General features: G+C 43.8%; 1 protein-coding gene across 2 annotated transcripts in view; it reads left to right on the top strand.

The window, feature by feature from the left end:
• CACNB4 (calcium voltage-gated channel auxiliary subunit beta 4) overlaps positions 1-12420 on the top strand; it is a gene marked incomplete at its 5' end in the record, with an annotated part of 265940 nt that overhangs the window by 108995 nt on the left and 144525 nt on the right. The window contains one exon of one of the 2 annotated variants that reach the window (XM_082840749.1): positions 11068-11112. The exons of the other annotated variant lie outside the window; for it this stretch is intronic. Coding sequence (XP_082696875.1) covers positions 11068-11112 — 45 coding nt within the window. Of the gene's footprint in view, positions 1-11067; positions 11113-12420 lie in introns of those variants that run through there. 2 annotated transcript variants of the gene reach the window in all.

Below are 12420 nucleotides of genomic sequence, written 5' to 3'. Positions count from 1 at the left end.
TGAGAAAGATGTTGTAAAGTAGAGACGGCAGTAGACAAGTAGATGGAGAACAAATACAATGAAAAATATATTTTATTCTCTTCTTTTATGGTTTTAGAGTTGTGTGTTGTTAGGACACTTTCCCATGATTTCTAACCCTTCAGCTCTCTCTGATTATTTTATATTTATTAAGTTTATGGTTAAATGAAGTAAACAAAACCAACAAGAGCTAAAAGTGAGAGGAAATGAATGACTCTACTGGCTATGAAGTTAGCGTGCTCATCCCCTCTCTTACTGGACCTTTTATTCTTCTCCCCCAAGTTTTAGTGATTTGCTTGACTGAAGATAGGATGATGATATCCGAAGCTGTTATTTTGGTTCACATCTTACTGTTCTAGTAGGTATCTTTTTCAAAAGTGAGCCTTTATTAGTTGAGGTCCACAGGCCATCTTCCTGACATTGTCTTTTAGTTCAGTTCTTTCATGGAAAGCTTTAAAGGTACCTGGCAGGGAAAAATCTCTTAATTTCTTCATTAAGTTGGATAAATCTGAACATTTACTCATAACATTCTTTTCTTAATGCTGGCAGGTAGTACTTTGAGATCCGTAACAATGTGTTTGTGAACCGCCCCCCTTATTTTCTGGAATGAACTATTACTGTCTGTTAGTATCTCTTTCATGGCATGTAAACATATCCAAATTATGTTACAAAGGCTGTTCCATGTTCATGTGATCCATAGGTTTAAATGGTTAAAGAGCCCAAGAAACCTCTGGAACATGAAGATCTGACATTATTTGAAGATTAACAAGTTACTCATTTATTATCTTGTAGTGTTTTATATTTATTTAATTTGAAGGTTGAAAGAGTAACTTAGAGGGGCTATGAGAAATAATTCGTTTTAAACTACTGTTTTTGAAAATTGTGATATTATTGCCTTTCCCATTTAAAAGAAAATAGATTTATAAGGTGTACAAGACAAGAGGGTCATTTCTGAACCCTCTCACACAAGGATCAAAAATACAGTGAGTTGGGGTGCCGTAAGGTACATGGCACCTAAATATTTATTTGGATATTGTTATTTTTAATTTTCAATCTATCTTAAACATTTGAGAAATCACTTTCTGTAATTAAGGAAAACGCATTGCCAAACAACTTTGAAAAACCGTGTGTGTGTGTGTGTGTGTGTGTGTGTGTGACCAGTCTATATGCTTAGTTTGTTTATGCTTTTGGATTTATGAAACATGCCTACAGATATAATGGATTATCGATAATTTTTCCACATTTTCTATCAATACAAATGTATACTATTTTTTTTATTATTTGTCCCCAAATTCATACTATTTTCTACGGAGATGATTGTTATTTTCCTTGAATATTTAATGCAGGAATCACTTCTCAGAATTGGAATTTAGATCAAGTAACTCAGCTTGTTTCCATTTGTGTCTCTCGGGGAAAGGATTTGGACTTAGTGCTCTAACTTATTTTCCATCCAGTACTGCAAAGGAAATGACCAGGTTAGGAACTAGGAGAAATTATATTGAAAATCTTCATGAGGAAATCCTTATGGACTTTGCTAAAAAGTGGTGAATATTTTTCTCTTTGTAGTGGTCTACTTCAATTTAAAAACCCAATCGAGTTGACGATTTTCTCTGAACTCATTTGAGCTTTGAAAAAGCAGTATAAGATTGGCAATTTATATGTGTTTTTAGCTTACCAACATTTTGGGTTTTTCCTAATTTTGGTTTTAGAAAATAAACAGACTTACTGTGGCTAAACATTACGTAACAGTGTCTGTTTTTAATGGGGATGGAAGGGGTGGGGGTGAGGATTTGCTGTAACCGACCACCATCTTGGTTTTATTAGCATTATGTGAAAAAAGAATTGGAAGATATGCGACAGCCTAGTGAGAGACCTTTTTCTGAGTCCAGTGCCTACCTTATGGACGTTTTTTTCTGATTGCCTTCTTCTTGTTCTAATGACCTCCATCTTAGTTACTTTTGCAGCGGGCATTAGTTAATAGAAGCTGCTTTAACAAAGAGATCCCCAGGTAAAGATGTTTCTTTCTCTTTCACCCAGCAGTGTAGGAGAGCGGTCCAGGACAGCAGAGTAGCCCTCTTCACAGGTCATTTACTGACTCAACTTTCTTTAGCCCTAATAACTCTTCATTGTCCATCTTTCTGGTGGAAATTGGCTCATCAGTGCACATCCAAAGGAATGGGGAAGAGAGTGTGTGGGCAATCAGTATCCTTTCAAGGATGTAAGGTGTAAATTGGATGCATTACTTTCACTCACACTCTGTGGGCAAGACCTGGGTCACATCTCACTGCAAGGGAGGCTGTGAAATGTAGTTTGTAGTTGGAGAGTCATATGCCTTGCTAAAATTGGGGGTGGAATAGGGTTTATTGCTAAAAGGAAGAGATGGAGAATGGAATCTAGGGCTGTTAGTCATCTCGGCCACATAGAATAATAAAGAAGTCAAAGCTTGGCAGTGTGCACCAAAACCGCCCGCCCTTCCTTCCTTCCTGCTTACTGGGTTGCAGAACCTGAAAACTATCAACCTGAAGCCCAAGACCAGTCCATTGCCTGAGACAATCCTACTCAAGTCTAGCAGCATTTTGTAAAGCTTTAGGTCTACCTGCAGGTGGGACCTAGAATGAGGATTGCTGCTCTAAACTCCGTATTTTGCAGTTAGTCACATTTCCCTATTTCCCTGTTGAGAGTCTAGGATGCCTGGTGCCTAAGGCAGCATGAGATATGATAGAACTTGTAACACAAGGTCCTCTCAGGACTATGTTCTGTTGTGGCGGTCACCTATATCATACTAGCTTATTCGCCTTTTCCCAATGTAGTTATTGAACTTCTACTTTCCAGTTATTGTGATAGGCACTGGGTTAGAGAGGGGTATATTAAGATGAATAAGACATAGTTCCTGCCTTTGAGCGGTACAGAGTCTGGCACTCTTTTCCATAGGGAAATAGGGGTTTCTCCAAAAATATGTTCTAAGGCAACAATGTTTTGGGAAACACCCTGGGACCCCAATGCTACCATCCACTCATCATTCACCAGTATCCCTTCTGCCCATAGATTCCACTCAAGAAAAGCCTCTGCCGTTGACACAAGTCCAGCTCACACCTGAGTTCCTACACTCCTTTCCATCTTGTGGTTTGTTTTCTAAATCTATAGCAGCCCTAAAATTGACCTCACAGATTCCTGGCTCATTCCCTTCTCTGTTGATTCCCTCTAAGATCTCAAACATCTACTAGACTAGACTGCATGGATTATGATGGAGGCAGTGTCATCAGGGCTCAAAATGTGGGTTTTCTTTTCATGTTTGTCATTCACTTTCTGCATCCAGTATTTATTGAGGCTCTTCTGTGGAATGAAGCATTTAGGGTACAAAGCTGAGTAAGACATGGTTCTTGCTTGAGTTGTTCATCTTGTAGTAGAAAAAACAGGTCTGCTGGATGAATTATACACTATTATGTCGTAGGCCCATTAGTAGAAGTCTAGGAGCATAGAGGGCTATGGGAGTGTAGAATGAGTGTGTGATTGTCTGAGGGAACTGGGGAAAGGCTCAGTGACATTACCTCAGACCTTCAAGAAAATGAATTCACTACTTAGAAAAAGTTGAGGGTGAGATGTTCCCAGACAGAGGGAACATTGTGTGCAGAGGTATGAAGGTATGAAAGATCATGGGATCTTCTCTCCATCACCCCCCCAAAAAAATTCCATCAATACATTATATAAATTTTTCTTTTTTTAAATAAAGGCATTGTTAAAACAACACCTCTATGTCACACCTAGATTATTTAATTTGTAAGAATCTGAATCTGAACAACTCTCACCCAGTCAGGGCATGAAGACAATTTGTTGAGGACCCTCTAGGGATGTTCGTATTATGGGTTTTCTTGGCTCTAAAAAATCCACATTTCGTTTTGTGAGCTTTTTGTTGTTGTTGTTAGTCACTGCACTGTTTTGTCAGCCCAAGTGCAGAAGTGGCCAAGAGTTCAAGGCCATTGTGAGTTATTCACATATTTATTTAAAGCTGTGTGTGTGCAAGGCACTGTGCTCGGCAGCGGGCATATGTGGCGAGAAGCTACCGGATTCCTTTTTCCATGGAACTCACATTCTGGAGACAGATGTTAATTCATCAGCTTCACTACTGCGTGTTTATGGGGGCGTGGTGGTGGGAGGGGTGGGGTTTTAGGCAAAGGGCTCAACTAGATGGAGCCCAGTGGTGGGAGCGGGTGTGATGGGGGTGTCCGAGAAGGGGAGGCTGGCTCTAGAGGAGAGAGGGAAGGAGTCAGAGGTGCAAAGTGAGGGCTGTGAGGAGAGAAATGCTGAGGCCATGCTAGACCGTGTTAAAGGTTTGAGTCTTCGCTGTAAGAGCAACGGGAAACCTCAGAAGGTTTCAGATAGGAGCTGACATGATCTGATTTCTGTTTGGAGGAGATACTAGGTACTTAGTAAGAATTCATGGATGTTTACTGGATGACCGAATGGATCTGTAAAAAAGAAACAACAACAACAAAAAACATGTTATCAAATCAAAGAAAAAAACTCCTCCAGGGAGAGAAAAATCTGAATTTCTACCTCAGGGTGGTAACAAGATAGAAAATAACCTTTCATAAATTTTACATTGAAAAAAAGGAAACTGTTTACTCTTTATAGCAAATTAGGAATCACTGGAAAATGGTTTGCCCATGGCCATGTAGTAAGTTGGTGGCTGATTCATTTCTGCCCTGTTCCCTGAGTGAAATTGATCCCTTCCTTCCTCCTTCCTGCTTCTCCTGCTGAAGCTTTGAAGATAAAGGAATCAGATTCCTCTCCAGCTCTCCTCAGAGCTTCTCCAAATGTGAGAGCTCTGATTGTAGCCATCTCCTTGGTTCGGTTTCTGTCTGAAGGATCTCCATGCGGCTCTCTGGAGGATGCAGTTGCCCATCTTCAAGTTCCCAGCCTCTAAAGTAGTGCAGAGTGGTCAGCAATTGAAAGTGTAATGATTAAATTAGCATTGATCATATGAGCTAAATGATGTATAGGCGACGGGGAGGAGACCAGCTGGACTAGTCTCCTCAGCCCCTTTTGGCAGAAGCATGGAAAATAAAGTTGTGTAAAGTTAATGAAAACTGTGGCTGCGTGGAGTGTTTTTGCCGAGAGATTGGCATTTTTTTTAACAGAAATTTCAGAAAGCAAGAGATTTCTGAGTAATACGTCAATCACGGGAAGGGATCTGTCATTTTCTGGCAAGTGAATAGGCCATGGGAATTTTTTTACCTTACCTACACTCACTCTTTTATGAATTATGAAGTATTATTTTTTTCCCGGAGCCATCAAGAGTGGCAGAGAGGAGGAAAAACGAGTCCACAGATTCATTCTTCCTTTGAGTGTCTCTAGGGTTTTTTGTCTCTGCCTTTTTATCCCTGTCTCTATTTCTTTTTCTCACTGGCCTCTTGCCTCCTTGGTGAGAACCAGTCGTAGCATGTGTTACAGGTTTTTCGCAGGGGTGCTTGCTTGGCAGTGGGCTGTGACAGGCTGGGGCAGCCAGGGAGTGGCTGGTGGAGGCGAGGGAAGTCAGAATTCTAGTTTGGGGAGAGGCCGGGCCGTCGGGAAGGTCAGGTGCGCGTGGCGCGCCTATCCCGGGGCACACGGGAAGGATGTGGAGCTCGGAGGGGTGGCTGAAGGGTTGAGGTGTCGTCAGGCCAAGGAGGCCCGGGAGTCCCTGCCAGCTTCAGCATAAGGAGCAGTCAGCCTAGCCAGATGAAGCAGGTAGGCAGCCGGGAGGAGGTTGGCATGAAGGTAAGTAGGGCAGGGGGAGGCAGGATGCTGGTCTCGGCTCTGCTGGCTGAGACCAGGGACCCAGGTGGAGATTGAGAGGACCAGGCTGGCATCAGGGGCAGCAGGGACGAGGAATCCCACCGCAGAGGCAAAGGGCACCAAGTCTTCAGGCCAGAGCCCAGAGATGAGAAGAAGCAACTGATGCTTGTGCAGCCTCGAGTTTGTACCACACATCGTTCTGAGCACTTTCTTATATCAAGGCTTTTCATCTTACACGATAATCTTGGGGTAATCCTCATTTTACAAAGGAAGAGATGGAGGTACAGAAAGGCAAAGTAGCTCACTGAATGTCATCCAGCTGGGAAGAGGCACCACAGGTATATGCAGGCAGCCTGGCTCCAGAGTCCCTGCTCTTCCCTAGCCTGCTCTGAAGAATCCCTGTGACGCCGCTCCTGGGAGTACCATTCACACGAATTGCAGTGCATGGGGGCCCTCGGAGCTGGGCGATGTAGGCGGCCCTGATTCCACACTACTCCCTTTAAAAAAAGACTGATTCTTCACTCTGCCTTATGATGTGCCAGGCACTTTCTGTGTACCTTTTATACATTCACTCATGAAGTCCAGAACTCTTTTTACCTCCATTACAGATGAGGCACGGAGAGACGTAAGGATACACCTGCCTAGGTAGTTATAACGGTCTAAATTCAAACTCGGAGGACTACTAAAAGGGCAGTCAGTTTGTAGAGTTTTTTGTTTTGTTTTGTTTTCACTCTTTTGTCTGCCCTGCCGGTACCACCTGTCTGAAGCACGTCAGGGGGGAAACAGGGGTTAGAATATTAACATGCAAAATGCCGTATATGTTTCTAGAGGGAAATAAGTGTATCTGTGCTTGCAGAAGAGGGAGAAAATCATCTAGTACACTTAGCCACTTAGAAAAACTTAAAAACAAAGAGCAAAATAATCCCCAAGGTTACATTGTCAGGCAGAGACCTTGGGCTCGTGTTCTAGTCCATAGAGCCAATGAGAGTCCAAACACTATTCTTTTGTCTCTTCCCTGACCTCTCAGAGTCCTGCTGCAGAACACATAACCTCACTGGCTTAGAAAGTTAAATTCTGGAGAAATCTGTGGGGGGAAATTAGATAGCAAAATTTCCTTTTGTTTCCAAATCTGTACCAATTGTCTTGATGACAGCTATGTAAAACTCAGAGCTAATCAGCTGATTCTTGGCTTTTCTCTCCCTCTTTCCCTCCCTTTCCAAACAAATGGAAAAGAGAAATGCTTGTCCTTTGTATTCCACCGTCAAATCCATGGGTGTGCTGTACCACAAAGCCCAGCCCAGGTAAGGAAAAGCAACTCCATGTCCCTAAGTTTGAAGCCAACAAAAACTAGCTGAATGTTGCCTTGAGCTGCAGAAGAGAGCTTCCCTGATTTGTTGAGGACCACACCATTCCCTCCACTGAACTGAGCTCAGTTGAGACATTTGTCAGATTGCAAGAATAACCTCTATACGGAGAATCACGTGGAATTTAGAGAACAGAATCACACAAACAATGCCTTTTCAGAAGGTCTTTTGACTTTGAACTGTTGATCATGGTGAGAGATGACTTGAAAGGAAACACAGTCAGCAGGGCACCCTCAAAATGGGAAGATGCTGTGTAGTTTTGGAGGCTACTCAGGGGTGAGAGGTGGACAGGTTATGGGGAAACACTGATGCAAGGTGACCCAGGAGCTTTTCAGACTGATCCTCATTGTAGCTGGAAATAGAAGTAGACCCAGGGGAGGGTTGGTTTCTCTTTCATCCTGTCAATCAATCACTTAACTGGAGAACTCTTCAAACCAAAACCAAGACGGTGCCAATCCTTCACTTGATGTTCGCCTCTTGCTGCAGTGAAATATGACACCCTTGAAATTTGGTCCTCAGAACTTAGACCTGATAGGATATCAAGGCCCTTTCACCAAAAGCTAGGGACTTGAGATGATCTGAAACAGACCCAGGAAGCTCCCAGGGACCTCTCGCTACTTCTCAGCCAGCTCTCAGTTCAGAGAATCTTGGGACAGGAATGGTCAGTTCCAAGAGCCTCTTGGAGTTCGAGTTCACTTTTGTGGGAACTTCTCAGAGTTCCTTTGGGGAAGTCCAGACTGAGTCTCTCACTGGCTGCCTCTGGAACTCTGGGATCAGCCTGAGCATTGGGTTGAGACCTTTAGGTGACCTGTACGTGCAATGCTTATTCTGTGGAGATCCAAACACTAGGGGCAGACTCCCCAATCTATTAATTTTCAGTTGTCAACTTGTGGGTGGGTGACCAAATAGCTTGTGTTTAGACAGTTTTTAGAATGAAAAGAGTGGGAAAAATAGGGGTTTTCCCATCAAAGTGACCCCCCCTTTCATTTTACCAAATTCCTCCTGGGAATACACCCACTGCTCCTCATTCCTTATCTTGAAAACCCCCTCAAGAAGGAGCAGGGAAGGAACACTTAAGTATAGAAAATTATGGCTTTGAATACATCAGTTTAACCTTTCTGGGTATTAAAATGAGGGCTGGATTAGGGGACCTCTGGGGTTCTCCCACCTCTAACAATTTGCTCAGCATTTTTCTAACCTGGGAAGCAGGCAGAGCCAGGCTGCCCCTGCTTTACGTCTGTTCTTAGTCCTTGAGGGGTTTGGGTGTAGGGTTGCTGGGAGTAACCACAAGCCACTTTGCTTGATCCAGTGCTCCCTCCTGACTGCCGATCCTGAGTTATCTTCCTTACCGCCTACATTTGTATATCACAAAACGAGCCCCTGCTTTTTAAAGACTTTCCTTAGACCCTTACATTGGCTGTTGGGAAATGCAGGAGAGGAATTGAGCCATGTACAGTTTTCCCAGTAGGGGGCAGTTTCTCTCATCTTGTTGGTGAATTATGGAAGTGAACGGCTTTTTCCCACCCCCCACCCCCAAATTTAGATTCCCATTTAAAGATATTCAGGAAATATCTATACTCTCGGTTGAAACAGTAAAATAAGGAAATGATCTGGAAAATCTAAGGAGAAAAAAGACCCTCTTGCCTTGATTTTCTGTTGATTCTGCCTAAAATATCACATGGCTGTAGTTAGAGAGTTAATTAAAATAACAGAATCTGATACAGGAATTTGAGCTTAGAAATCTTTTGGCCCAGTCCTCTTGCTTGATGGAGGAGAGAGCTGAGGTTAGCCTGGGAAATGACTTGCTCCAGGACACACAGTCGTCAACAGGTCGGGCTGGCACTGGGTCCCTTTCTATGAAATCCTGCCAACTGTACCCATCCTCTTCTGCCATCCTCCTGGTGGCACAGGTGACCTCCTGTATGAACCCTACCATTTTCAGGCTCTGAAGGACAGGTGAGTCCCTTTGGCATCTTTTATATTTGAAAGGATTGATGCTGTTCCCAAAGTGTGCAGCTGTGATTGGAAGACCTTAGTGGGTCAGTGCAGACCTCGGCGAACTGTGCTCGGCTCAGCAGTCGTAGCTCTCGTGTTGTTCTTTGTGACTCAGATTTGTTCCTTTAAGAGTTACGCTTTTCAGAGATACTGGCTTTTCAGAGATACGGGCCTCATTTCCTGGGTCCAGGGCCAGACAGTTACTCCTGTGCTGAGTTCCCAGGAACTGCAGCCAGTGCCTTCCAGCTGACGAAGCAGGGTTGTCATTGATAAGCGTTTATGTTGCGCTTTAGATTTGCAAAGTCCTTTCTCTGGGTTATTTCTTACCTCAGTTTGGCAGGTGAGGAAACTGAAGCCCACAGAAGTGGTGACTGGTCCAGAGTGATCCGACCAATTAGTGAGGAAGCTGGGCTCAGCCTCTGAGTTTCTGGGTCATTGTTTTACCCCCGTGAGTCATGCAGCTTCTCTAGATTATGTTCGTTGCTCCTCACCAACTTCTTTTTTTTCCAAATTTAGCTGGCTTCTTTTACAGTGAGCTATAAATCTCTTCTGTTTCAAAGCTGCAGTACCTTATTGGTTGACCAGGAAGCTGCAAGTATCTAGGTATGCTCCAGTGTGGGACCTGTCCTAGGTGAAACCGAGCTGTGGTGTCATGGGAACTGGGAAGGCAGTGGGACTTTTCTGATTGGGTTTTTGGAAAAAGATCAATGCTGCTTTAGGAATATTAAAGGTCTAAGCGCTGGGGAAAAGGGGATTTAAGCTAAAACGTTGGCTGTCGCTTAAAGGCGATTAAAAAAAAAATCAAGCTAAAAAGATAATGGACAATTTTGCATCTACATAAAGGCTTTTGAGAGTTTTTGGCTTCGTTTTCAAACTTCACTAGTTGGGTCACAGAGGTATCTTCTTGTCAGTGAGGCAGAGAGATTTCGGTGAGAATATCGAAAACTTTCACAGTAGAAATTCTTTTTTTTTTTTTTTTTTTGCGGTACGCGGCCCTCTCACTGTTGCGGCCTCTCCCGTTGCGGAGCACAGGCTCCGGACGCGCAGGCTCAGCGGCCATGGCTCACGGGCCCAGCCGCTCCGCGGCATGTGGGATCCTCCCGGACTGGGGCACGAACCCGTGTCCCCTGCATCGGCAGGCGGACTCCCAACCACTGCGCCACCAGGGAAGCCCCACAGTAGAAATTCTTTTACAGTAGAAATTCCCCCAAGAAATCTTACCATCTGTTTATTGTTTTTCTTTTATCTTGGTTTTTTAAAAAAATTTAAATGACTTATTGCCTGTTTGACTTCAGCTGCATCTGTTAAGTACGGGTGTTAGACAGAGATGATTATCTGTTCACCTGTCTTTACACAATATTCTCTGAAAAAAAATTTCTCTGTTGCTCCCCATCCCCCTCCAATTGTGCGTTTCATTAAGAAGATGAGCAGTTGTGTTTAGAGTATTCAATCGCCCGCCTTTCCCAACATACCAAGCAGCCTTTTAGATGTTGATAAGTGTTTGCTGCAGAACTATATGATCCAGACGAAACAGGAAGCAGCTGTCTGCTTGGTAGTGTGCTCCGAGCGGCCCTCCACTCACCGAGGGAACACTCTTCAGCTGACTGAAGCAGGGGAGCTGAGCCAATCAGAGGCTGCTTTCCTAGCTCAGTCACCAGTCTGTGGTTGAGGAAGGGTTCTGCTTTTTTATGCTCTGTTTGGGAAGGCAGATAAAATGCCAGCTCTGGACCGCCTCTGGGGATAACCTCACCCTGTGCGATGTGAATGAATAGCATCTTGCCTGGTAAATTCACAGCAATTGATCAGGCAGGCGCAATTCTTCCAAACAGGCCTTTTCTGTCTTTACCTCTAGCTGTGGCTTCTGTAGCAGTTTTGTTTTCGCCTTGGTAGAGGTGCTCTGGATTATCAGACCTCCATGTATGACAATTTGTACCTGCATGGAATTGAAGACTCGGAGGCTGTAAGTATTTTCACAGATAGCTGATTTCCTCTCCCCTTCTCTTCTTCCTCCCATTAACAACCCCCCCCCCCCCAACCTTATTTCTTAGGCAACGCAGGGAACATGGAGCTGAAAGCCAACATCATTCGGGTGCTTGCTGGCTGCTGTGTAAATGTTCTCTGTATAGTTGAGAGTTAACTGAAATAATTCTTTATTATATAATGTCTTGTCAAGCAAAAAACAAATTAATTAGGGTGATAGCTGAGGGATCTAAGGGTGTAATCTGCCTGGATATATACAATACTTGGTCCGCGTTTGATCTGACAAGGGATAACTGCTCCTTGCAGACCGGCTTGAACTATGCAGAAAGTGCCTATGTTTTCCAATAGCAGGGTTCACAGAAAAGGCTCATTCATTATATAATACACATTGTATTGAGCTAGGGTGAAGGAAGTTCCTCAGCTGTAGCTGTATGATGTGCTTTCTGGCCAAACAAGCAGTGCAGATCTCCTGCTTCTTTGTTAAGGAAATCAGATGCAAAGGTTGTGGTCATATAACACCCCAGTGCAGAGGCAGGAAGTATGTCCCTGTACTCTACCCTGGAAGCCCGGAGTAGGCTCACTTGTGTTTTGGCTTAGAAAACTGGACTCCCTTCCCTCCACAGGTCAGGCTCATATAATGTATTAAAATCAGGATGAAGGTGGTTTTGAGAAATCCCTAAAATCATACCATTTGAATGCTAGCTTTTGAATCCAGGGTAAAGCTGATGACTGAATCTTTCTTTTACTATTGCTAGTGGTGGTTCTTGATGTTTTTCATCAATTATATAGAAACCTTGCAAGGTAAAATGATTCGGGATGGGAATGGGACCTGCCGTGTGGAGCCTGAATTTTCGATGAGTGCAATGCCATACATGTTGCTACATTTGAAACAGGAATGTGTTATATAAGATTCTCTGGCTAAACCACCAAACAAACAGATTATAACAGAAGAAAAAACCCCTATGCTATACGTCAGTGCAGACGTATGTATCAAATGATGTGCTAGCCCTGAAAGATAGAAACCCTCTGTTCTGATGAGGCATCCCATTTTCCTCCCTGTCTGCGTGTGAGCTCTCACTCCAACTCTGTTTCTGCAAAGTCTCTCTGGTGCTGCCCAGCGTGCTCGTAAATTACCAACCTGTCAGTTTACTGCAAGGGACTGTAGTCGGAAACGGCGGTGGCTGAGATAGAGAAGGTCCACGTTGGCAAGTGGGATGGGAGGATGCAAACGGCAAGTACAGGAGTTGAGTGAACTGCTTCCCCGGCTTGGTTCTTCGGGAGGTCTGAT

Source organism: Leucopleurus acutus (genome assembly GCF_964270905.1).
Source record: "Leucopleurus acutus genome assembly, chromosome: 6".
NCBI classification, from domain to species: Eukaryota; Metazoa; Chordata; class Mammalia; order Artiodactyla; family Delphinidae; genus Leucopleurus; species Leucopleurus acutus.
The sequence above is the reverse complement of the archived record's forward strand: the minus strand, read 5'-3'. Positions and strand labels throughout refer to the sequence as shown.